Source organism: Ambystoma mexicanum, chromosome 1q (genome assembly GCF_040938575.1).
Source record: "Ambystoma mexicanum isolate Mex_15411 chromosome 1q, UKY_AmexF1_1, whole genome shotgun sequence".
Classification (NCBI taxonomy): Eukaryota; Metazoa; Chordata; class Amphibia; order Caudata; family Ambystomatidae; genus Ambystoma; species Ambystoma mexicanum.
In genome coordinates this window covers 617,094,312-617,121,182 of record NC_090922.1, presented here as the reverse complement: position 1 = coordinate 617,121,182, position 26,871 = coordinate 617,094,312, and the positions used below count along the sequence as shown (strand labels likewise).

Genomic DNA, 26,871 nt, shown 5'->3' with positions numbered 1-26,871 from the left:
ACAGATTGATGTACTTGTAACAGTAGATGCAGTGGCCTTGGATGAAGAACCTGCATCTAGATTCTGGACACTAGGACAGTGGGAGAGGGGCAACAGTATAATGGAAGTCTAGATGCAGTAGCAGCACCTAGACTTGGGATACCTGGATAGAGGGAGAAAGGGCCTAACACATGGGGAATTCTAGAGTGGCACAATGCAGAATTAACACATTTCCTAGGCATGCAACACAGGTCTCCTAGAGGAGGACGTAGGCCAGTATTCGCAGTACTATCACAAGGTGGGATTTTCTAGGTGTGAGTCAGTGTACCATTAACAATTTCTAAGTGTGCGGAGCAGGCAATAAGTCACAGCACTATGACAGTGGGCACTTCCTGCATGTGAATCTATGTAGCAAGAACAATTTCTAAGTGAGCAGCACAGGCAAATAGATTACAGTACTATCTTAGTGGGCACTTTCTAGATGTGAATCAATGTAACAAGAAACATTTCTAAGTCTGGGGCACAGGTAATTAATTAATCACAGTACTCTCTCAGTGGGCACTTTCTAGATGTGAATCAAACTAACAGGAGCAAAAAGTGTGAGGGACAGGTAAATAAATTACAGTACTATCTCAGTAAGCACTTTCTAGAAGTGAATCAATGTAACAAGAACAAATTCTAAGTGAGCGGCACAGGCAGGTAAATCACACTACTATCTCAGTGGGCACTTTCGAGATGTGAGTCAATGTAACAAGAACAAATTCTAAGTGTGCGGCACAGGTAAATAAATCACAGTACTATCTCAGTGGGCACTTTTTAGGAGTGTATCATGGGAGTACTAACATTACTTCAATGTTGTGGCGCTGGCGTGTTCAGAGGGAAAAGGATCCACTCCCCACCCAGGCCACACCTACCTTGGTAGTAGCCGCTGGTTGACGGCTGGCCACTAGCTTCCCCTGCTGACACCTGCAGAAATGATATGGAGCCGCCTCTGTAGGAGCCGCCCTTTGCCTTGGGGCCCTTAGCCACAGGGGCTGCATGGGCAGGGGGCTGCCCTGGGAAGGTCAGTTAAGAGCAGCAATCTGACCTATCAGGGCAGGGGGCGGGCTGGGAGGAGGGAGGGGAAGGGAGATGGATATGCATAAGAAGGTCGGGGGAACAAGTGTGGACGCTGGGGCTGAGGGGCTCAACAACATTTTTTAAAGAAAATCAAGGCCCAGGAGGGGCTTGGGGCAGCAGCACTCACCTGGGAAACACCTGGGTGAAAGACATGGGAAGGTTTCATCTCCACTGACAACTGTCTAGGCACCACACACTGTCTCATATTTCCTAATACTAATGGTTGCTATATGGCCAATATCCACGTCAACAGCCTGTGAGTGATCTCCATCCTCCTGACCCAGCTTTGTATTTCACTAGGCAATGCTGCCTGCCTTCTGGTTGAACTACAACAGCCCATTGCCATGCCCTTTTCCGGCCAGCGCTGTTCACTTCATTCGACCTGCTGACAATCCTTGTTCCCGGTTAAACCTGCTGATAAGCAGAGGTGATTTCTGCTAATCACAACTCTCTTTCTCTTGTGCCATGCTCATGGTGGTCTTAGTTGTTGATGATGCTCTATCCATGCTGTTATTCGAAGAGCTCATCTCTACTGTCAATCTAACTCAAAAGTTGTGCAAAGAGTCTCACCTGCTGATGATGCTCTTCATCTGGCTGTCCTTCTCTTCTTGCTGTCGCCGGAGCCGGTCCTCGCTGTCCTCCAGGCGCGACTTGTATTCCATCAGCAGCTTCTGCATTTGCTGCTCTTGTACCAGAAGGCGCCGCTCGTACTCCTCCAAACGTCTACTCGATACCTTCAGGCGGTCCTTTAACTTGGCTATCTCCTGCTCATACTGAGACAAAATAACAGAAGTGTATGAGCAGGAAATGTAGCTAGACAGCAATAATATCCACCTTATATGGGATCGCTCATAGGGACCAGAAACATACCTAGAAAGTTTCAAATCCCATCTTGGATTTAAACTATGGAAAAAACATACTCAGCACTGTAAAATGGTAGCATTTGACACTACATAAACGCAAACATTTACTTTTCTCATTTAAATACAATACATGTTTGCTAATACCGTAAAGACCAATTTAACATTTACAAAATCAAGTTAAATATACAAGATAAATATATATACTGCTGACATTTTCTGGTTTATGCTCGAGAGCCACAGTCGCTTCCTAGGTTGTTTTCTGTAACAGTTTACGAAAGGCTTGAGGTTGAAGTAGGTTATTGACACTGCCTAAAATCTAAGCAAGTAAAACACCAAGTCAAAAATGAATGCCTAAAGCATATTCATTTTTTTGCCAAACTGTGGAACTGCTCTTAGGGGGACATTACCGAGAAATATTTAATGAATAAAGTATGTGTTGAACGTAACTTTATTCGGCCGAAAGCCATAAAATCGTAAAAATAATAACATACATTACTATTGGTAAAAGACATGGGGCCTCATTCCGATTAGGGATCATCAGTGTAGTGTAGTCCTGACTACTGTGATGGCTACTGGGGGGCATTGTGGCCCCTGTCAGTTTAGTATTTCGACATCCCACCACCTGCTTGTCACCTCCAAAGGTCTCCAGGGCACTATCTGCTACTCACGTAATTTAATCATTATATGAAATGCCTTGGGGTCCCTCTAGTTAGCCTAGAAATCCATCAACATGGCAATGATACCCAGCTTGAAAAATAATGTATTGCCAGCCATTCGTATCCACTGTCTTGGGTCTTGACTTTTCCAAACATGGATGACAGGTATATACCTAAAACTGAATCCAACAAAAACACTTCATACTCCTCTGAAACAACAGCCCACAATGACACCCACAACCACACTACTGTTCAGCATCTCTGCTACAAAGCTAAAATATGTTTCACCATTCCTGGCCCTGTTTCAAATCCATTGGTTTCCACAGCAACAAAACCTCTAATTCAAAATATACTATGACAAAAAGGCCATGAAGTCGAACACCAACCTTCCTACAAAATTAAATTAAACTCTCTACAAAACCAAACTGTGGTCCAAGCTCCCATTCTATAGCATGCTTCTTTTTCCTGACATGCAAGGCAAAAGTGAGATGAGTCGGTCTCTTCCATTTATAGAGGATTGCAGGAACCATATAGGACTATGTATGGGCTGCATTGACAAGCTTAGCGTCACAGCTGCTCCGACCTAGCATCTGCCCAGTTCTAGATGGTCTACAAAGGTCAAGTAAGATATAATGGCTATAACTTTAGAGAAACAAGTAGCTAAAAGACCAGCATGTGTTCAGGAATAGTACTGCAGAAGTAAAAACAATTAACTTAAAGCTAACTGCCACTGCAATGTGAGCGTACTCTGAGCCTATGTGATCTGATCATAAAGTGGTAGCCGTGTCCCGCCTAACAAGAGGAGCTTTACTACACTGCTCCCATTTCTTAACTTTTGTAATGGCAAAAAAGAGAGCAATAACAGTGCCCCTTTTTCGTGGCATTAAATAAACAAGCATTGGAAAAGCCAACAGTTTTGGCTCCAATGGGCATAGGAAAAAGCCATCCATCCGCTGGTTGAACTGTGGTGGACAGACGTGTCTTTGCTATACCTATAAGTAATGCTGTATGTGCAAACACACAGTTATATTTACTTTTAAGCATTTAATAGCAATACACCTCCTCAAAATATTTTGTAAATTCACCATTGAACAGTGTTACTTGTGACACAAAGCATCAGCAGAACACATAGGAGTAATTACTGAAGTTCCACAGTTTTATTATATGGAACAGGAGTGGGGTACAACTCCTATAAGGGAATCACTCTAGAAACAATACAAGAAACTCTACTACAGGCATTAGGATGGCTCAGCTTAATGTGAGTCAATGATCTAACTGTGAGAATGCCGACTTTCCCTAATTAACAGTCTCTGGAATTCAGTACCCATCATGCTTCTTTGTATCCAAAACAGAGTGACGGGGTTATAGCATGCAGATCATTTCTTCACCTAACAGTATATACTTCTCCCCTTAGAGTATGTGTCAGGCTCAAGTATTCTCACCCCCTAGCCAAAGGTCACCCTCCTGGGCTGATAATAACATTTACAGACTTCTAACTGCACGTATTTTCTTCCCCTTGCTTTGAGTTGTTGTCTTGCTGTGTCATTTTAACCCAACAGCAACAGGTCATCCTCCTGGGCCAAGATCTCTCTCCGCCTCTTCTAGTCTCTTTCCACTGTCTATTATATAGCCCTCAGCAGGCTCACTCGTGTTACTCCATTGCTGGCTCTAGTCCCTTTCACAGACTGAAATATAGCCCTCAACAGGCTTTTGGCTTGCTCTCCTGCGTTTGGTTTGTGATGAGCTCTTGGCTATAGCCTTTATCAGCTGCTTGGTGTCTCTTCTCTCTCTCTCTGGTCTCTAAGTGTCTGAAATATTGCTTAATCTCTCTTCTCTCCATCCAGTCGCTGGCTCGCTCCCTGGTGCTCCTCTTCTCTCTCAGCACCCAGGTCAGTAGCCCAGTCTGTGAATCTTAGCTAAAGGCCAATCGGGTTTCAGGAAAAAAAACGGCACTGAAACAGCATTGGTGGATGGTAAATCCTGTATAGCGGATATCATAGAAAAGGGCGGGCGGCCACGCTGTTGCTGCTTGACCTGTCCGCCGCCTTTTACTTGGTGAATCAGGATATTATGGCAGATAGGCTAGTTAAGGTGGGAAATTGCTCTGGATTGGCTGTGAACTGGTTTAGGTCCTTTCTGGGACCAAGGAGGGCTAGTGTTACCAGGGAGAACTTTCAATCGCATCAAGTCCAACTCAGTTGTGATGTCCCTCAGGGCACATGCCTGTCACCACTACTGTATAATATATACTCTAAGCCACTGTTTGATCTCCTGAACAGCATGGTTGTCAGGTTTGCAAATTATGGGGACAACACACAGATTGTCCTGGAACTCTCTGGAAGCTATGATGAAGATTTAACAACAGTAAGGGGGATATTTGCCGCCATCAAAAAATTGATGTTGGAACACACCCTTGCGCTGAACGATAGAAAGACTGAAATCTTGATCTTGGGAACAGACACGAAATTAAGAAAACTAGATAACCAATATAAAGCATCCCTAATTGAAGGCACCAGGATACCGGTCTCTGGCCATGTGAAAACCCTGGGGGTTATTTTTGATTCTAATCTGAATTTTAAAAAAAACATGTGCCACATCTAAGCTCGACCTGTGCCTACATGACCAAGCTCCTCTGGCAGAACCTCCCATATTTGTCGGAGAGAAATCGAGCTCTAATTGCAGCAGCCACCATCAATACAAGGCTTGACTACTGTAACGGGTTGCTGGTTGGAACCTCACAAGCCAATATAAATAGACTACAGACTATTCAGAATGGTGCAGTCAAAGCTGTACATGATATGAGTCGCTGAGACCATGTAACACCTGTATGCAGGGAGCTGCATTGGCTCCCTGTTCATGAGAGAATTCAGTTCAAAGCACTGAACATGCTCTATAAATGCCTAGCCGGAGATGCCCCTGTCTATCTTAGCTCTCGGATTAAGAAGACTGCCTTTCCGATGCATGCTGAGATGAAACAAAGAAGCCTTGCTAATTCAGCCCCGCTTTCGATTGGTAAGGTTTGGAGGTGCCCGTTTCAACTCCTGGGCCCTAAGGATTTGGAACGCCCTAACACAGTCTCTGAGACAGCTTCCATCAGTGGCACAGTTTAAGAATGCACTGAAGACCTACCTCTTCGACGGGGAGGAGAATAGGAAGATGTATCTCACCACACTGACTTTACTCTCTCTATATTCCTTGTTTGTAGGTCTTGTGAGCGCCCTGAGGCCTGCGGGTGTGCTGGCGTTATATAGAAACCCATTACAATAGAATAGAATCTGAGCAGGACTCTGCTCTTTTTTTATAGGTTGGTTGATTACTTAAGATTCAAGACAGTAGGTGTAAACAACATATGGGAGTGCCACCTGGACAATTGGTCAGCAATTGGTCATTCCCTCTGCCAGGTGTTTCTCTGACCTACTAAGCAATTTCAACTGCAATATAAGTGATCGTGTGTAGCACCCCTCTGCCACTATTGGTGGCCTTGCTGCATGTGGTTCTGTAAGAAAAACAGGGTGTGGGGTTTGTTCGTGGGAGAGGCATATGGAAAATCTGTGGTGTTAATGGGTGCGAGTCGGAAGTAACCAGTTCCTGTCTGTCAATTTGCTTTCTATGGGTTTGGCAGAGAAACTGGGGAGTGTGCTTGTTCTACATGCGGAAGAGCTCTGCAGCGCTTTGGGTCTGTTTAACTGCTGACCTGGGGGTGGAGTGTGATAGGAATTAAAAGGAGAGCTTGGTTGGTGGTTTAGTTAGTGTTCATGTGCGGATGGCTAGGCTTATGATGGTGTCTGTAGGGGTTTTGTGCCTGTAGTGTAAGGTGGTAGAAGATGTTAGAGGGAAGTCCATTAGTATTGGGAAGATGGAGTAGGCCTGATCTCCCTCCCCTTCCTTTCACCCTCTCTCAATCTGTTTGCAGGTGGAGAGATGCCTGAAACCTCACTCTTACATGCTCAGGTTTAATGCTCAGTGGCCTATTGGGACTTCTGCCCATCGAGGCAGGCTCAAGGTGTTTGGCAGGTGTTCATCGCGCATTGGGCATGGTATGGGCCCGACTCCCTACTTGTTTCTCCCAGAGGTCTACCCTGCTATTTCTCCCCCCACAATAGCCACAACTAACCAGGTTTGGACGTGGCACCAGGTATCAGAGTGATTCTGCAACCAGGCCTCTTCACGCATTAAAATATTGTAAACACAACACTTTATTTCTTGGTGTGAATCATTTATGCACTAGTTGAGAACATCAGACAGTGCAAATGTCAGGTCACTTGACAGAAACCAGAACATCTTGATTTTTATCTGCTGGGAATAAATTGCATGCTGCAGAGAAGCAGTCGGAAATCAAGAAATTTGCTCTGTGATCTGTGTGCATTTAGCCTTTCAGAAAGAAATCAAATACAGTGTGATAATGAATGGCTTCTTTTGTTCAACTTCTGCCGTGTTTTATGTCTTTAGATAGATGAACAGGAGCATTATACATGCATATTTATTTTCCTAGCATGTTAGGGTCTGATCTGTAGTAAGATGGAAAACAGTTACCATTGGGAAGTATCCTTTGTAACAAACAAATTATGCTCTAAGTGAATGCATGGTTGCATTTTACAAAAAGGTATTTTTTTGGAGTTCCTATGTTGTGTGCATTTATCATCAAGATGAATATATGTTGTGTGTTCATTTATATTAATGTGTAGGAGAAGGTTTTCAACAAATGTATTCATTTTCAAGTTTAGACATGTTTTGGCTGCCTGTCGGACACACTTTGCACTCTTATGAAGGCAAAACATTTTTACTTTTAAAATGTATTTAACACTCAAATGATAAAAAGGGTGTAAAATACTTGCACCTCAAAACCATATGTGAAGCACGGATGAGTATGTAATGTCTAGTTTAAACATCCACTAACCCTAACTTGGACCCATTGTGGTAAATGGTACTATAATTGGTCAGCGGCAGCAACGCCCTTGCTAATTCTTGAGTGATTGTTATTACACCAATCACAGGGTTCACAGCATCCTTCAATCTTCAAAACTACAATTCTAACATTCAAAACTCGACACTCTAGCCATTGCAAGTGCTGTTACAAAACAAAATGAAATGGTTTCATTTGTAACTTAAATAGGAACTAAGAAAGACATGTCCCTGTAGATGTAATCCAGATAGGTATTTAACTAGATGTAGTGGTTTATGCAGGCTTCCTTCAACTTCCAAGCACTGTAATTATTGCTTCAGTCGATAATTTACAGACTTCTGAAGTATGCAAGGCTAACTGTCCAGCCAACATGTGACCATGAGATTCTGTGCATGCAAGGGAAGCTTACGAGTGTGCGTGTAAATCTGTTCCACTGGTGACAGGGTGTTACTGCATTCTGTGCTGTATCTGTTAATTGGGAGAGAAACCTGCTTTTCTGTCAAAATGTGGACTCCTGACCCATGTAAATCATTTCAATACAGCCAACTTTTTGCACACGCCGACTTAATGTCCCATACTTTTTTACTCTCTTGCTAAGGAGAAAACACATTTTTACTCATTTGAAATTGCATTTACTATCAAAGTTAAAAAATAGGGAGTAAAAGACTCCCACCTCATAATATTCCCTGGAGCACTGGCTGCAAACCTGATGATTTTACTGCTAATTAGTCTTCTGCTTGTAAGTATGCCCCTTGAGATGTTGAGCTGTAGCTAATGAAGGCTCAAAAGGCTGTACCACAGTTTTGAAATCAGGCGGAACTTGGGGTTTCAGTGACTCATAGCCACATCGGTGTGTGCAACATGGCAGCCAACTGGTCTGGTGAATAGTTCAAAGTTACTCACCAAATTAACTAGTGTACTCATAGTCCATAATCCATAGTCCGCCTTTCCCCATACTCTTAGAAGATTTGGCCACAGGGAATGCGAAAGGGGCCATTTTTTACAGCAGGAAAGTAATTCCCTAAAGTAGCCACATGCATGCGGGAATGCAGCCATGCCATGCCCCTTCTAGTACTGCGCTAGCCTTGCAGCATCAGACATTTTCTAGCGGCCCAGGACGTACCTGACTGATGATTAACTAACTTGTTCCTACATCCCACCCCCCTTTTGCCATTACTATTGGGAGACTACCAAGCAAAAAACCTAGAAGTGATGGACAGCCCATACTAATCTACCTGAAAAACAATTGCAAAACTGCTTGGACAAATTGGGCATAGGCCCGAGAGCTAGTAATGTTAAGGTTGTCCTTGCAAAAAGCAGAAGAGGCACACACAGGGGCCCGGACAATGGGTTTCCAGGGAACATGCCTCTGGAAAGCAAGTGATGCCTCTTTAAATCTCACTGCATGGGAGTCCAAACCTTTACGACAAGGGCCAGAACGACGACTCACCTGATCCCTCACCATTGACTATAGAGACCAGAGCCGATGGGAACTGTAGACTGAAAACATCTTGACAGCCAAAGATTGTAGAACTCTGCTTTAGGAGGACAACTTCTGACACCTACTATCTTTTAAATGGAAAGGACTATTCAAGATATGGTTGCTTTGGATGCCAGATGACCCCAAGAGGCAATTCTGTAAAGATTGAAAAGCGGAACTCTGTTCTTGTCCAGGTAGAATTACAGTGCTCTGCACATATCCAGAATGTGCATTAACTTATCTTCCTCTAAAGTCGGGTTTGGAAAGAAAGAAGGGGTGCACAAGACCACCTTTTCCCAATAAAATACCTTATAAGGCATGTAAAGGTGTAGAAGTAGGAGACTGATGCACAGGTGGCATGCTGTTGGCAAAAAGTATTAGTGAGCAAATGAAAGAGAAAACCCTATCTGACTGTAGTTCTAAGACGGGTTTCTCTTCCTCAACTAAATCCTGAGGAGTCTGTCAGGGTGTCCATCTAAAGAGTCAACGGTCCTGTGTCCAAACCTATTTCCGATCCTTACACTATAAACTAAAATATGGAAAAAGGAGTGGTTCTTGGTCCAGAGGAATGGTTCCCTTCTTCTGGACAACAGCCCAAAGTTCACTTTTGGATGATGCATATGAATACATGTTCTTAAAGTGTACAAATCAAAAGCCTCAAAAAGGTTCCTTGGATTGGGGTTCCAGCAAGGCACATAGAAAAAAGTCTTATTTCTTTCCAGTTTTAGGGGGATGACGCCCCTACCCTAGTTTCTCAGGTTTCGCCGTCGCTTTCCCAATGCCAGGACACGCGTCTTCTTCCTTTTCCTGGCCTTTGTAGTGTAATTCACAATGCCAAGCGAGTGACTGCCTCCTCTTGGCTCCTTTCATAATGTTCATCAACACCAGGGGGTGTGCCTCCCTTCCCTTGGCCTTTCTCACAATGCTCACAGTGTTCCCAGCTCACCCAGTTCACTAGCATGCAAGTTACTGTGGTTATAAAGATGAGTTTGGAAGCAGATCGTTATTGGGTGTGGGCCCCGGACCCTTCTTGGGTCTTCACCGTTCTCAATAGATTTACCCAGTTCACTATCCTGTCAGGTATTCCCTTTGTAAGGTTCCAGACCCCTTAGTATTGGTTTATTTTCTCTCTTGCCCCAGTCCTCTTGGTATTTGTTTGTTTCTTTCTCTTGGATCCAGACATGTGGTTCTTCAGCTCTGTACTTGGATAGACCCGACCCAGCGACCCAGCAACCCACCAGGTACTGTGACTTTGAAGATACCTGGGGATAATGCTCATTATCGGGTATGGGTCTCTGACCCACTGACTATGGCCTCTCGTGGGTTCCAGCAACTCCTGCCAGTCCAGATAGCTGCAAGTGGCTTGTCGGTGACTCTGGTCAGTTGCAGGCTTCCCTTTCTTTTCGTCTGGTTCTCTCGTGGGCCATCCCCTTGCTGCAGCATCTCCACAGCGTTTCTCGTGCTGTGGCTTGCAGCCCCCTTGGGCTGCACGTACCAACTCTCTTTCTCAGCTGGATGCCCACTTCTTCTGTGGCTCTGTTGGTCCGTGCTTGGCGGAGCCTTCCGTGACGACTCTACCCCCTGGTAAGCGCCCCGGTCTCTGCTTTGTGACTAACTCTTGCTCTCCGGCTGCTTCCGAATCCTCCGGTTCCTTCAGGGAAGTTCTCTCTCACAGCCATCGTTTCCCTCTTCTTTTTTGAATGTACTCTGCCCAATCAGGTCGAACTGACTAGACCATTCACTCAGGTTTTCAATAGTGCTATCTATGGTTCTGCAGTTTTCTTGTCCCAGTACTGATCTCAAGGATTCCCAGTGAGTCAGCTGGTCTCTGCCTCGCCTCCGTACATAAGGGATATAGGTCCCTTGAAGAACCAATACTCTTCCTTGTCTCAGTACTTCCTACCTTACTGATTTTAAGGAAACAGATAGGAACACTAGGGATGGTGGTGTAGGGGGTTGGTGAGGAAGGTGGGTTAAGGTAAGGTGGAACATGGGGATACTGCATTCTCCCCAGGTCGTCACTAATACCACAGGGGGCTTCCCCTCCACATGAGATCCACCCACTAAGTAGCAACTCCTAGGGGGACCATCGAGTAGCGGCCTCACCTGCCGTGCCTCATTTGAAGAGGCTCCCCCCTAGAAGTGACGACATCCAGGGATTCGTCACAGGCACCAACTTAGAAAACCCACCAAAGACTCCGGTGTACTCAAAATCCATACATTTCATTAGACCTTGTAACCCAAAAACGTTTTGAAGACTCATTCTCAGCTTTTAAATGTTCAACAAATTATTCATGGTGCTGGGATAACATTTGTTTTCCCAGCTAAAACCAGGAATGTTCAAACACAGCACAATTAACGACAGAAGCCAAAACTGAGAAAGCGTGCAACTCACTAACTCGGTAGGAATATGTAACTGCCACAAGAAAGTATGTCTTCCATGACACAAGGCGGATGTTGGCAGAAGCCATAGACTCGAATGGTTCATGCAACAAGGCCGCTAAAACCAAATTAAAATCCCAAGTGCCATGAGCCTGAACCAGGGCCCAAAATGTCTCAACCACTGCATTGGAAAGGGAGAAAGGAACCCTCCCCAGAAAGGCTGAGAGATGAGTCGGGCATGACTCAATCATTGTCGAGAATTTGCCAATTGCAAGACGAAGCTAAAAACCTCATCGAAACCACACGACAAGGGATTCAGGTGCAGTGAAAGACAACAGGGAGAAAAGCTAGTCCATTTGCACCTGAACCAGTCCCTAGTTGAGTTATTCATTGCAGCCATAATCACCTTCAAGTAAACATACAATAGACTTAGATCACCACATTTCAAATGCGCAGGGACCATTTAGGGGGATGCGCATACTGCTCTCCGAGGAAGGAAGAATCTAGGTTAAGTTCTTGAGGTGTGAGAACCACAATCTTTCTGACGACCAAGGAACCTATAGAACCATTGGGCAGGATGGGGTTTTATTAAACTTCCGAATTGTCCTGTGTATGTGAGGAAACCGCGCACATGCATACAGGAAAAGCCCCCTCCCAGAAAAAGTGTGAGTGCCTTGCAGGGAGTTCAGACTCCTGACTAGGCGAGAGGTGCATGGCAGATATGTGGTATTGTAGATCGTAGTGAAGGCACCCACCCTTTGAAATCCCAAATGAGAGAACAGATCCTAACCATAAGTGGGTGATGTTCGCATTTGTGATTCACTGATTCCAGCCTGCTGAGAGAGTATGCCTTTTGAATGGACTCTACCAGAAAATTAAGCACCTGAAAATAAATCCAACGTGAAATGGACCATTCCTACAAGTCCACTGCCCGCATAGCTAACTGGGGAGAGATGGCTCCCCCGGTCTGTTCACAAAGAACTTGGCCATGGCGTTGTCAGTGAAGACATTGACAGCTCAAAATCCTAGAGTTTAGATTTACTGGCTACCCACTGTACATATTGTAAATAATATAACTATCTGTCTCACCTTCGGCCCACCGCCTTAATTGCAACATGTATGCTTGTACCTGTAGTACCAATGTATGTATTTATTTGTAACCGCAACTATTGTAACTGTTGCCTACTGCTTGCTAATGTAACTGTACTCTTAGTAACATGATCAAAAAACTTATGCGCCCGTATGCCCCTGGGCCTGGTTGCGCTTTATAAATAAACCAAATACAAATACTTGAACTGAGCAGCCTTTGATGTTCGGGAGAAAGGCTATCAGAAGGTTTAAAATGGGCCCGAGCTCCACAATGTTTGTACGGAGCTGATGCCCACTGGTCATGAGAGTGGCATCCTAACCCAGAAGGGGAAACAAATCTTTGGTAATGTTAGAGGTGAGGGTCTCTGAATAGTGTACCCCCACCAAATGGTAAGTGCCATTCCACCAGAGTCACACCTCCCTAAAGAAGGGCAAGATCCAAATTACTGTGACTAAGGGGAGGTGGCATGGCTCCAAACTGACACGAGGAGAAGAGGAGTCCTTCTGATTTTCAGCTGTGCACTTGGCACTGGAAGCACACGAGAGGCAAATCAAGTGTCAGGTCTGTCAATAGGCAAGGAAGGGTTTATGTGATTAATAGGGGTTCCTTTTAAAATAAACAGATGTATTTGGGAAGTGTTTCAATTGAAAAGTTATTTATTTCCCTTAATCAGCCTTCCAGGAACAGGAGTCCTTCCCAAACCAAAATGGAGGTGGAGCACATTAACACCGACAGGAACACTGAATGGCTGAGGCAGCTTGTTGGACTCTCCTCCAACATTCTAAACTGTCTTTGATGAACAACTTCAGGCCGGAAGGTCCAGGTTTTGTTTTCTCTCTTCATAAGTTAAACAAGTAGGCCACTAACAGACACAGTGAAGATTCAAGATCGAAGATCAGAACAATTTTGGTGCAGCTGCATGGGACAACAGAAGAAATATGGTGGGAGTGCAGCATTGTTTTCAGGTATCAGTTGAACTTCAGTATTCAGGCACCACATAGCCCTTTGCCTGCTCCGTTCAGCCTTGTCAGGGATACTGTAAATATATGAACAAATATTGGGACTGTAAAATAGGTTTTCAAAGCTTCGTATTCTTCCTAAATCCGAGGATATTGTGCCCTGTCAGTGGTGTGCGCGTGCACTGAAGACACACTTTATCTTTGTGCCCTGTCAGTGTGTGTGCACAGAAGAGACACTGACCTTTGTGTCCTGTCAGTGGTGCGGGTGTGCAGCAAAGACACACTAATCTTTTTTCCCCGTTAGTGGTGTGCAAGTGCATAGAAGGGACACTGACCTTCAGAATCTACTAGGAACGGTCAAAAACTCTATTCTGACATGCAAGGTGTTGTGACACTGTTTAGTGTCTCAGCAGTGCATCTCCGCAGTGATATTAATACGAGGCTTGGATAGGAATCCTATGAACATCTGCATTGTCTTGCACCGTACAATGCTCCAGGAATTTTCAGTATGATATGATATGATATGATATGGTATTTGTAACGCGCCTATACACAAGTGTTTCAAGTATGCACACAAGGATAAATAAAACCAAGTCAATAAAAATACCCAAAGAGGTTTGTTCACATAAATCATTTTCCAATGTTTTCTTCTTTCTATATGAAAATATAATTTAAGCTAGGTTAGGGAAAGTTAGGGGTTTATCATCCCAATAAGGAAGGACCTATGAAGTGAAGATACTAAGGATCTAAAGGAACTTATTTTTGGAATTGAATCTGTTTAAGACATTCACTCCATTTTGGTATCATTCACTCTATTTTGGTATGGAAATTCTCAGATTAAATACTCCCTCTACTCATTAAGCGGAGGAAATACAAGTAACGGGAGAAGGAATGAAACAAGAGGTTATTGCCAATTAGTAGATCATTAATGATTACTTACCTTAATAAAATGAAATGAAATGTGCTTTCCTTGTTTTCTACAGATCTCCAACTCAGATTCTGAAGCAAGGAAGTCTTTTTTATCCACGTCCCCTTTCCCCCGGGGTGTTTCTGGTGCAACTGTCATGTATACATATCAGTTGTTAAAGGGATGCCCTGGTGGGTCTGTGGGGTTCAGCAGCTCCCACGGTTTCTTGGGAGTCAAGACATGGCAGTCGGGAGCCTTCAGACCCTGACTGAGCAGCGATTCAGGAAGATACTGCATATCTTCACAATCAACCAAATCCACTTTGATGTGGCAAAAACTCCTGCTAGCCCAATGTCGCAGCAGAAACAACCAATGAAGACTTCCCTGTGTTCATCAATAAGTCAAGCTGAAAAAGGACAGAATGGAGAAGGTGCAGAGAATTTATGTGTCCTGAGGACTGGTGGTGTGAACCAGACTTATCAAGGTAAGGATAAATGGGAATACACTGCAGACTGGGGAGAGCCCACACTGCTGCCAACACTTACATGAAGTTCCTCTGGGCTGCATTCATTACAAGCAAAATAACTGGGTACTGAAAGTGTCTTCTGCCTACTGAGGAGCAGAGAAAGCAGAGATGAGAGTCCCAAATTGCAACATGAAGAGAGGTGTCCTTCAGATCCACTGCAAAGTGCCAGTCCACCTGACAAAGACCAAGCCTGATCTGTGCATTTTCCTGAACACCTCTCTTGGAATGAAAAATGTGAAGACAGATCTAGGATGTTGCACATGTCCAACTGTTTTCGTTTGGGCAGCGTAAACAGTCTGAAAAAGAACCACAAGCCTCTATGGGATGGAGGAACCTCCTGTACCATCTTGAGGTCTAATAACTTCAGAATAACGGTTGGGGATTGAGGGAGGGGCGGGCAGAGTAGGAGGAAGCAGCGACATAGTAAGATGTTTCAGCACCCCTGCAAGCCCTGCTGGCCCACAAGCTCCACAAAGAAGCACAGGCTGAGGCCACTAGGGGGCACAGGCAAGATGGCCGCCTGAGCCGAGAGCTCTCAACCCAGCTCCGGGAAACCAGCGGAGAAACGAGATTAAAAGGGCTCCAGCCCGTTAATGGTGCCGAGATAAGGCCGTCGGAACCAACGCCCTTCAGAATGACCCAAGTTTGAAGTCTGAGGTGCCTCCAAACCATAGCAATACAGCTGGGAGCCTGGGTGCCCTCCCCGCAGGACCGCACGCCGCGCTGCAGAGGAAGACAGCGGACCGAGGCAGGGAAACAATCCCGGGCCGCACTTGCCATGCCGGGGGGAGCGCAACAACAAGCAAACTGCCGGAGCCCCAACTGGCTTACTACACATGGAGGAGCGGCACGGGCACCTCCCCACCCCCCTCCGGATGCGTGCTACGCCATCCGCAAGGGGTGAAGAAGCCCCGTGCCTCGCCACTGGCTGAAACCATGAGGAGCCAGAGCAGCAGGGTGGGGGCCACTCTGTCGGAGGCGACATCACTGCTCCCCCCCCGCCCCCCGATAGCCATACATAGCGGCGGAGCAATCCCCCACCGCCCCTGAAGCAGAGGGCATCTCCAAGGGCCGACGCGGGAGCGTGCCCATATTGCGGCCCGCGAGAGGGGCGGGCGAGTGATAAGGTGAGGAGGCGACTGGGTGAGGGCCCCGAACGGACACCAGCAACCCCCACAACCCACACGTGGGTGTCCACCGCACCACGACTGAGTCTGCCACAAGAAAAGAAAGGCACATGTCCAGGGTACGGTGAGGAATCCAAAAGCTCATAAACCTGTGCAATTGGACATGGGTGACGTACACTACACCCCTAGCAGGACCCCCCCAACCCCCACCGGCCTGGGCCGACATGGGAGCACGCCCATACCGCAGCTGGTGGGAGGACCGCCCCGCGGGGACTCAGGAGACAAGGTGAGGAGGCAGTTTGGAGGGGTCCCCGAACAGACACCAGTGACCCCCACAACCCACACGTGGGGGTCCAATGGACCGCTGAGCTGCTGCCACCATCTGAGGGACAGCACACAGAACTAGGTAGAAGTGTGAAACGTAAGAACCCACAAACTCACACACCCGGACCCGGGTCTCCAGCCACGGGGACTCACAATGCCCTAGACTTCCGGAGGGGCACCCACACGGGCCCAGCGACACTGGCACCTGGCTTACTACCCCTAACAGGACCCCCCCATCTTATGCCGTCGCAGGAGCGCGCCCTTTTCACCGCTGGTGAGGAAAACACTGGGGGGGGGCCTCCCCAACAAGTGACCACTAACTAAGCTGCCCCCCCAAACCTGGTCCACAACGAGAAGCACCACTTGATCTGAAGAGGGCCTCGACCCGGCGCTCTCTCTACGCGGAGCCCCTTCCCACTTTGGACAAGGCCTACGCACCTGGCCCCAGGGTTCCTCAGACCCTGGGCGGCCCTGCCACCCCCCCGCTGACCGCCGCATCAGGCCCAGAAGGAGCAAGAGACCCCTGGAAGGAGACTTAGAAACGTGAGACAGTTGAGCGACCAGCGACCCATCTACAACCCAACTCTTCCTCGGACCTAATAGCCACGGGCAGGGCAACCCAACCACCGGGGCCACTGAACACCAGCGAGGGGAGAAGCAGGAGTAGGCTGGTGTTACAGCTATCATCACATACTGGACACAGGGCTGCCCCCACGTCCGACCTCGGCACAACCTCTGAGTTGGAAGGAAGCCCTCTACAGATTCCAATTCCGAGCCGGCGCAGACGAGATGGCTTCTGGAGGTATTTCCACCCCAGCCCTGTACCTGGGTACGATTCAGAAGAACATCCAGATGATCCTAGAGGAAATCCGGGGGATAAGAATAGACATGGGAGCCAAGCTGGCAGACCTCACAACGAAAGTAACAACTCTGGAGGTCCGTATGGAAGGGGTCGAAATCAACCAACTCTCTACACCACTCCTAGAGACTCAAATGGAAGCGAGGTTCATGGAGGACCAACGTCGCATAGAGGAACTACGATTCAAGGTCGATGACATGGAAAACAGGGAAAGGAAAAAAAACCTATGCATTTTTGGCCTGGCGGAATCGCAGGGAGAGACCCTGCTCGGCCTAGAGGGCAAGGTGCACGACATCATACGGATCATTCTAGGCACAGAAGCCACTGAGGAGATCAAAATGGACAGAGTTCACCGTGCTGGAGGTGGAGGCAAGGGCCCTCGCTTGGTGCTGGCAAGATTACACTATTACAGGGACAGGGCTAAGATCCTAGAAAAGGCCAGGACCCTTGGGAACATGCAATACGGAGACTCTAAGGTGGCCGTCTTTCAAGACCTCTCGGCCCTCACCTTGCTGATGAGGAAAATTATGTGGCAACCTCACTAAATGGCTCCAAGAGAGGGGGGTCAGGTACTGCTGGGGCCACCCCTTATAACTAGCATTCGAAAGGAAGGGGGAGAAGCATCACCTCGTATCCGAAAAAGACATCCAGAGGGTCACGGAAGACTTACTGAGCGATCGGGCCAGCTCCTCAGGCGGCCGTGACGGAGATGCACGGGACCCACCCCGTGGCCCTAGTGGCCCAGACATTTTTAGGGGTAAAGCAAAGGTGAAAGGGACTCGCAAGTTAAAAAAATTAGACACCCCTCCTCAGCCGCTGATGGGCACTTAAAATGAGCCTCAGGCTGTGATACAGCTCTTGGACGATGCTGTCTCTGGCTCGGTGGCCACACACGAGGGCATTGGAGATGCGGAGGGCAGAGGCCCCTAAGCACAAAGTTCGATCGCCACGTTGGTGCCAGGTTTGCTCCTGAGTTTGAGGAGTCAGTTGATGTTCACTAACGGAAGCCGAGGTGCGGCTGGGCCCACAGTCTTACAAATAAATATCAGTAAGGTGGGCCGAGGAAAGGGGGGGAGAATTGAGAAATCTTGAGTGGGGGATTCACGGACAAACCTAATAGGGCAATGGCTCCGACATGAAGTCGAAGCTGGGGAATCCCAATAAACTATGCTACCAGGGCCTGGGGAAGAGACCCTGGTGGTTCCTTGATCAATCTCGAAGACCGTCGAGGGATGAGGAAGAACACCTCGAAAAGTGGGAAAAGGGGGAGGGAACTGGGGAGGGGAGGGGGAGGGCGCAGGGTTGGGAAAAGGCTAAAGAATGGGGTGAGGGGACACACCCACAAGGGTTAAGGGGGAAGGGGATCAGCCAGATGGAGCCACGGCTCTTTGCTTCACAGGGGGCTCTACATCGGAAACAGAGGAGCACAAAGAAAGTGAGACCAAGTACGACAATGGTTGAAGGCAGGATAGGCACACTGAATGTCAAAGGCTTAAACTCTCAAAACAAAAGATCATTGACTAGCAACATGTTCCGCAAACAACAGTTGATAGTACTCTTCCTACAGGAAACCCACGCCAAACAAGGGAAAGAATCGGTGCTTAAGGGAAAAGAAATTGGGAGCAACTTCTGGGCCTCTCACAGAAGTTCAAAGAAGGAAGGGGTAGGCATTCTTTTGAACAAAACACTCCACCTCACAAACATAGAAACCAAGAGGGGCGATTCCTGGGGATCAAGGGGACCTGCAAGGGTGAACGCATCATGCTGGCCACCCTATATGCGCCCAACTCAGGTCAGATATGGTTTTTGACCCAGATGTTCAGGGTAATGGATGAATGGGCAGGGGGGCCATGATACTAGGTGGGGACTTCAACCTCAAAATTTACCCCAAACTGGACTGGTGGACGGCAAGAGGAGCGGGTCAAGGGGAGCCACCAAAGATAATCTAGCCCTACAGACTCTTCTAAGGGAACACTATTGGGTAGACGCATGGCACAAGGCGGGGCCAGGTCCGGGGGGGATACACCTTCTCTCCCCCACACTACACCTACACAAGAATTTACCTGCTCTTAACCTCAGAGGAAGGGGAAGTTGTGGCCACGCTCCCTAGGGTGGAAGCAATAACATGGTCTGACCACGAGTTACTGGTGGCAAACTGGTCGTTACCCGTGTCCCCGAGATCCTCTCAATGGCGCTGCAATAACACACTCCTGAGAGACCCCGTCTTCAGAGACTTCCTAAGGAAGAAAATGGTAGACTACTTCAAAACAAATGATAATGAGGAATCCAACATGGTGATAGTATGGTAGGCCGCGAAGGCCACCCTCCGGGGTCTCCCGATAGCCGAGGGCTCCAGACGCAAGCGAGAGAAAGGGCTTATTGAAAACATGATCCGAGAAGAACTGAAGGCCCTGCGCGCAAGGCTTGGTCTCAATGGGGAAGATAGGGAAACCTTCCTGGTAGAGATGCAAGAGAAGAGACAGGCTCTGCACACAGTCCTCATAGGGGAAGTGGTTAAGAAATTGAGATACACGTGACAAAGATATTATGAAAGTGGGGATAGAGTGTGGACTCTCCTGGTGCGCATGGCTAGGGGATGTAGAATGGAAAGGAGGGTGGTAGCCACCAAAGAAGAGGGGGCAACGAGTGCAACAAAAAGGAGCAAATAGTAGAATGCTTTGCTGACTTCTACAGGGAACTCTATACAAAGCAAGGGGGGAATCGACGGAGGAGGTCCGGGCATACTTAGCAGAACACCCACTACCCCGACTGACCGAGCCGGAGCTACAGGGGCTGGAGGGGGACATATCAGAGGATTCGGTGAAAGGCAACATTAAGAGGTTACAAGTGGGAAAAGCCCCAGGGGGAGACGGGTATACGGCGGGCTTCTATAAACAGTGCCAAACAATCCTAGCACAGCCTCTAGCTAAATTGTTCAAACAAATTAGAAACCAAGACTCAATCCCGCCCACCTTCCTACAGGCCCTCATCACTGTAATACCCAAACCGGGCAGAGATCTAACATACAGGCCTATCGCCCTTCTGGACATAGACGCTAGGATCTTCGCCAGAATTCTAGCAACTCGACTAGAGAGATGCCTTCTCCGCCTGGTCCACCCAGATCAGGTGGGATTCATCTTAAACAGACAAGGCTCCGACAGCATGTGCAAAACCCTCCATGTGCTAAATTCAAGGATGGTCCGGGATGACGGAGCCCTACTGCTGGCACTCGACGCAGAGAAGGCCTTCGACAGGGTTGGTTGGGGATTCATGGGGGGGGTTTTATCAGCAGTGGGGATGGGACCGAGGTGGTTGGACTGGATGTCGGCACTGTATTCCGCCCCCTCAGCCAAGGTGGTCACAAATGGGACAGAATCAAGGGCATTTCCCTTGGGGAGAGGCACGAGACAAGGTTGCCCGCTATCCCCCCTAATATACTCGTTGGTTATGGAGCCCTGGGCGATCTCGATCCGAAAGGACGAGGCAATCAACGGAGTGCTGATAGGAGACTCATTGTAAAATTAGCCTCTTTGCCGGCAATGCACTCCTCTACATCACTAAACCATCCCAGACGGTCCCTCGTGTTCTGCAGAGCCTAGCGCGCTATGGAGAGCTCTCGTGATTTAAGGTTAACTTGGGGAAATCTGGGGCCTTGGTGGGGGGAATCTATCAACGCAGAGACAGAGTATGTGGGAGAGCTCTCCTTCTGACTCCAAGGGGACAGGTTCCGATACTTGGGAGTCCAAGTCAGAGGTGACCCTACAGACCTCTTCCCCAATACCTTTATCCCACTCTGGTCAGAGGTCAAGAGGGATATAGAGAGGTGAACAGGTTCAGGGCTCTTATGGATGGCGCGTATTAACCTGGTTAAAATGGTGGTCCTCCCTAAATTCCTATTCCTGTTCCAGATGCTCCCCGTCCAGGTACCCAAGACTTTCCTAACAGAATTAAAACAAACCCTTTTGAGATTTCTCTGGGCGGGCAAGAAGCACAGGATTTCATACAAGGTTCTAACGTGGCCCAAGGAAGACGGGGGTGTGGGGTTCCCGGACCTTGAAACATACTATAAGGCTGCCCAGTTGAGGGTCCTGACAGATCATTTCACCCACGGGATGGAAAAGCAGTGGGTGGTAATGGACAACAAGGTACTTGCCCCGATCATGCTAGATGAATGGTTATGGGTCCCCATATCACGCATTCCAAGAAGGGTCCTACACCACCCGATGCTGGGGGTCTTATGGTCGGTCTGGAGAGAAGGGGGCTACTACAGATGGCTCACAACCTGGCCCTCTCCGCTGAGCTGTATTTGGGCCCCCCCCATTTATAGACAAAGTAGCCGAACTAGCCGCATTCCAACAATGGTACAAGGCCGGTCTTACCAGGGTAGGCCAGCTATGGGTGGAGGTATCCTTCATACCCCTAAAAGACCTGGAGGAGGCCGTGGGGCAGGGCACACCATCACTGTTTCGCTACCTCCAACTCAAGGGAGTCCTTACTGAACCTTCATGGGGGGACACTCTTAGGAGAGATCTGACAGGCTTCGAGAAATTGCTAATCTCCACCCGGGGCTCCAGCGGGGTCATATCCCGTCTTTACAAACTCCTCCTGCTCTCGGCTCCTGGGGAACCCTCGCCAGCCCGGACACAATGTGAAAGGGACTTGGGGGGGGGGGGCAATTGATGATAAAAGATGGTCCAAATGTGCATCCGAGCCAATCGATCAATGGCCTCGCTCCAATACCGACACCAGGCCCTGAAGATACTGCACAGGTGGCATTATCCCCCCCAGAGGATCGCTAGGATGAGGGCGGGATACGACCTGCACTGTTGAAATGTCGGAAAATAAAAGGGGACTATAAACACATGTGGTGGAACTGCCCCATGGTCCAGACATACTGGGGAGAGGTCCTATCCTGGATCAAAGGGGTGCACGGAGTGGGGAGGTCCCTGTGCCGCTGGCTTCTCCTCTTTGATATCAATCTGGGGGACGACCATGAGGAAACCCAGGGCCACATGTTACAGGTCATGTTGGTGGTGGCCAGGTGTTGTCTGGCCAAGAAGTGGAAAAGCCCACACATGCCAAGGGAAAAAGACTGGGTCACAAATGTCCAGGCCATTTATGGCATGGAGTTCCTGACACACCTCATTGATGAATCTAGATCTAATATTGAAGAACTTTGGCTCCCCTTTTTTGAGAAGTATGGGCGCCTGGCCTGAAGTGACAAAAGCCAGGAATGACACCCCATATGCACGCGGCGCTACACAAATAATACCCTATAGGGGCCGCAAAAAGCTGAGCCCAAGACACCAATGGGCAAGGAACTGATAGACTGCCTTCAAACGTTTTCCGTGAGCTTGCTGGACGAAATAGATACCAGTGCTCGATCCATGGCTGAGAGCAGGGGTTGAATGGAGGACTGAGCGAAAGGCTTGTTATAATGTTCTCTCAAGGTGAATATTGTTCAAACACAATGTATGATGTGATAACCTAAAAATGCCAATAAAGTATGATTTTCAAAAAAAAAGAAGCACAGGCTGCACCAAAGCCTTCCAGGACTTCTTGGGCCACCACACATGCACAATGTGCTTGACAATCATGCAGTGCCACACACTAAGTGAAAAAACGTAAGCTTCTGAAAAAACCTTCGATCTTTCACCTAGCATAGGTCTTTGTTCTCAGGCAGAAGGCCGGTGAAGGCGGCTGCGACGAGAGCATGTACGTAGCTCTGGTATTTTGGCTTGTCAGCACTGTTTCACTTACCCCGCTATCCCCTTGGAGAGCCAGAGGGATTGGTAAGCACATCCAAGTGTGTCCTATGGGGGCATGCTGATTTCCCTTGCTAATGGCCGGTGGGGACTGCCCTTCTGTGCCTCTTTTGGCACCCGGGATCTCGGAACAAGAGTTTGAGGCAGAGAGACCGAAAAGAAAGTCTCATCAAGATATCTAAATGATCAGGCTGTGTGAGAAAGTAACAAGTGTGCTGTGTGTGGTGCAGCCTTCCTAATTGGTTTGTTTTGATCCCATTTCTTCATGCAATTTGATTAGAACCGTCATTAGAACCTTGGTATATCCTGAGCAGTATGTTGATAACATTCGATTATAATTCTATTATTCAAAAGAAATGCCTATCACAAGGTCCATAAGATCCTAGCAATTAAGGTTGAAAACTGCATTTACATATATCCATGGGACAGAGGGATAAAACATTTAACATGTTGACCATGACCGATGTTTAAGAATTTTTAGAAGCCATTCTCCCCTGCAGCTCAAGATTACTGACCTACTTGGACAGGGTAGTCGCCCCCAATATTTTGAAACAGCCAGAAAACCTCAGCCAGAGCCTAATCCCTGAATCTACTCACTTATAGCCAAGTGTGAACCCGCTCTCAGAAGTTCTGATGAGGGGCGCAAGAAGACCGAGAGAGTCGAGAGTAGGAGATACTGAAGAGGAAGCTGGAATATCTGCAGTTTCAGAAAGTCCATCATGTTTAACAGCAGTGCAGGAGTGGTCTCGGATGATATCTGTCAAGCAAGGTGTCATCAAGCCCTCCAGAGACGCGAATATGAAGCTAGTGAAAATAATGGCATTCCTGTTGAAGAAAAGGAACCTCCACTCATAGGAATTACAGCCGCCACAGCCGTTACATCTTCCGTAGAGAATAACGCGCCAAAGCCCCCAACAATGGTGGTCGGAAGGGCCCTACCAGGGGATACAGAATTAACTAAGAAAAGCCTCCTACAGCCTCAAATGTCTGTGGCCGAAGGAATTCCACGCCAGACTCACTTCTCCCACTCAATTCAGGTCAGACCAAAATGGGAGAAGATAGGCCTAGAGCCGATAGACTCCTCTGAATGGCAATTTATGAAGGGGGTGTATTACAACAAAGCTCAACCAATTTGACAATCTAAAGGAGTTTCGACAATGGCTTGAGACTGTCAAACAAGGAAAGTATAAGGTTCCTCAGAGAACAGCAGATACAATCTGTCAAACCACTCTAACAGCAGCCATAACCAGAAATTAGTTTGGAGGAGAAGCTTGATAGAATCAGCAAGGTGTGTGTGCACCACCAAATCGGGCCACCTCGTCAGAAGGACCGCCAACTTTGACAGGGTAACCAGGTGTTCCTGTACAGCCCTACTCAGGCCCAGTTAAATCCTCTAGTCTGAATCAAAGAACTTCCACACCACAGGATTTTCGTTTAAGGAAAACTCATTTGACATTGATTGAAAGTAGCTAAATAAGTGGACTAATCCAGGACAAGCGGAATATCATCCTCACCAATGCAGAAAAGCCAGCAAAGAGCAAACCAAGAGAGGCTCTGAGAAACAAAGTTCTAACTTGGTTAAATAAAAAAGTCGGACATGGCCTCATAAATTACGATCTGAAAGGACACGGATTGATGAATGGTGTCCATCCAGCAAAAGAGATTGCATTGTTTGTTGTGGTAAAATCAATCGTCCCTCTTTTCTGATTATTTGTGATAGCTTATCAAATGCGTCATCTGATTCCAACCAGAAAATTGTTGTGGACTAATTTTTAGATGGCCAAATCCTTTTGAGGGCAGGGTAGTCTTAAATAACCCGGTTCAACATCTATCAGGTTAAAGCAATCTCTAAGTTTATGTTTGGATGTCCAATCGATACCTCCAATGCCTTTTCTAGATCACAATCAAGTAGATACGCATTTCCTGTATCATATCTTTTTCTTTAGTGCTCTCTTGTCCAATTAAATCATTGCAGTGGACCTAAGTACCCACAAGAGTACAAGCATCGCAAGTGAGACAATGATTACTGCACCCATAGACATGTTCAATCTTACCTACATTTTTCTTTTATTGCTGTGTTTGTTTTTATGATTTTAAGCACTGATGCTTGCATTTCTGATGCACCAGAGGACTATGGCCCAGGCGCATTCAAAAATAAAAAAAATGTAAAACTATTCACCTAGCGTAGAAAAAAGGTGGGCACCGGCTGGCCCCTGGTGCTCAAAGGAACCAGCCACCACTATGGTGGCTTACCAGAGGGTGAGGGGCTTCTGCAGGGGCCATGGTATTGCAAACAATTTTCAGTCAGTGGCGACATGCGATTATTTTAAATTGAGGAGCATTATTATTTCCCAATTAGTGAGAATGACCAATATAACTAATGAAGTGGCGGTTGGGTGGGGGTCTGCTGCCCGCTCCCTCCCAGAACATTATTAAATTAATGTGTTGAAATCATGCATTTTATATTACAATTCCTGATCAAAATAAATGGTGTAAAAACCCAAACAATTTACAATTGGTTCTCTGGGATAACAAAATAATCGAGTATATGCCATGTCACCAACAGGACATAGAAGCATTTTCCAAAACTTCTTTGATGCATGTGCAGACAACATGTGTCAGGTTTGTCTTTCTAAATAACTTGTCATGCAGCTGGTCCCAAGTGCTATGCCACAATGGTACACCCAAGTCTTCCTAGAGAAGAACAAGTTACTTACCCAAGGTAACGTTCTTTCGACTAGATGTTCCTCCCACGTATTCCTCATCGTTGATATTCAATATCTAGCTTCAGCAAAAAATAAAATTCGGCAGAGGGCACTGTGCGTCAATGCAGTTAACTCAATGTGCCTCGAGGGCCTCCGTCTCGAGGATGATGTAATGGAAGGTGTGTATAGCACGCGCAGTGCCCGCTCGGTTCCGTTCTGTTTTTTCTTTCATTAGAACTACCCGCATAAGCACAGGTTTGACCATGCTAAGCTTTTAAGGAGCGAAAGTTGTAATAGCATGGGAAAATCTACTGTGGGGTAGGCTGGGAGGGCGATGAGGAATACGTGGGAGGAACATCCAGTCGAAAGAACTTTACCAGGGGTAAGTAACTTGTTCTTCGAATGGATTGGGTCCTCCCACCTATTCTTCATCTTATTATAGACTCCCAAAGCAGTGTTTGTTTTGGTGGAGGGAGTACGAATTTTATCAATGGTTTCAATGAACTGAATGAAGGACAGCTTTTCCAAAGCTTCCATCCGGACTGAGGGAAGAATCAAGGCAGTAATGTTTTGTGAAAGTGTGGTGTGTATTGAAGACCACGTAGCTGCCTGACAAATGTTTTTAATGGGAACACCTTTTTCGAGCTGAAGAGTTAGCCAGGCCCCTGGTTGAATGGGCCCTCAAGCCTTCTGGATGGTCTTTGCCCGTCAGTCTGTAACATTCTGAAAATGCTAGAATGATCCACCTTGATAAGGTCTGTTTTGTTACAGCCTGACCTAGTCTGTGACCTGTATAACCTATAAAAAGTTGATCATCCAGAAATGTAGAAGCTTAGAGCTCTACGTGGATTTAATCTGTGCAACCTCTCTTCCTCCTTGCTAGGATGAGGTGGAGGATAGAAGGTGGATAGCACAATCTTTTGTCATACATGAAAATCAGAAATGATTTTGGGAAAAAAGGAAGGTTTAACCCTCAGGACGTCCTTGTCCTTGTGGAATACCGTAAAGGGTGGTTTAGATGATAGCGCCTGCAACTCACTCATTCTACGGGCTGAAGTTAGTGCTACTAACAAAATGGTCTTGAACATTAGTAACCTTAATGGACATGACTGTAGTGGTTCAAATGGTGCATACATTAGGCAATTTAACTCCTAGTTAAGGTCCCAAACGGGAACCTGAAAAGGAGATTTGGGGGAGGGGGGAATAGGCACATTGTTGAGTCCCTTC

At 47.1% G+C, this 26,871-nt stretch overlaps 1 protein-coding gene across 8 annotated transcripts in view; it reads right to left on the bottom strand.

Annotated features, from left to right (window-relative positions):
• Positions 1–26,871, bottom strand: part of RASAL2 (RAS protein activator like 2) — a 1,332,618-nt gene that overhangs the window by 51,179 nt on the left and 1,254,568 nt on the right. For all 8 annotated transcript variants that reach the window (XM_069641161.1, XM_069641162.1, XM_069641160.1 and 5 more), the window contains one exon: positions 1,669–1,871. In XM_069641161.1, the coding sequence (XP_069497262.1) occupies positions 1,669–1,871 (203 nt within the window). The remainder of the gene's footprint in view (positions 1–1,668; positions 1,872–26,871) is intronic.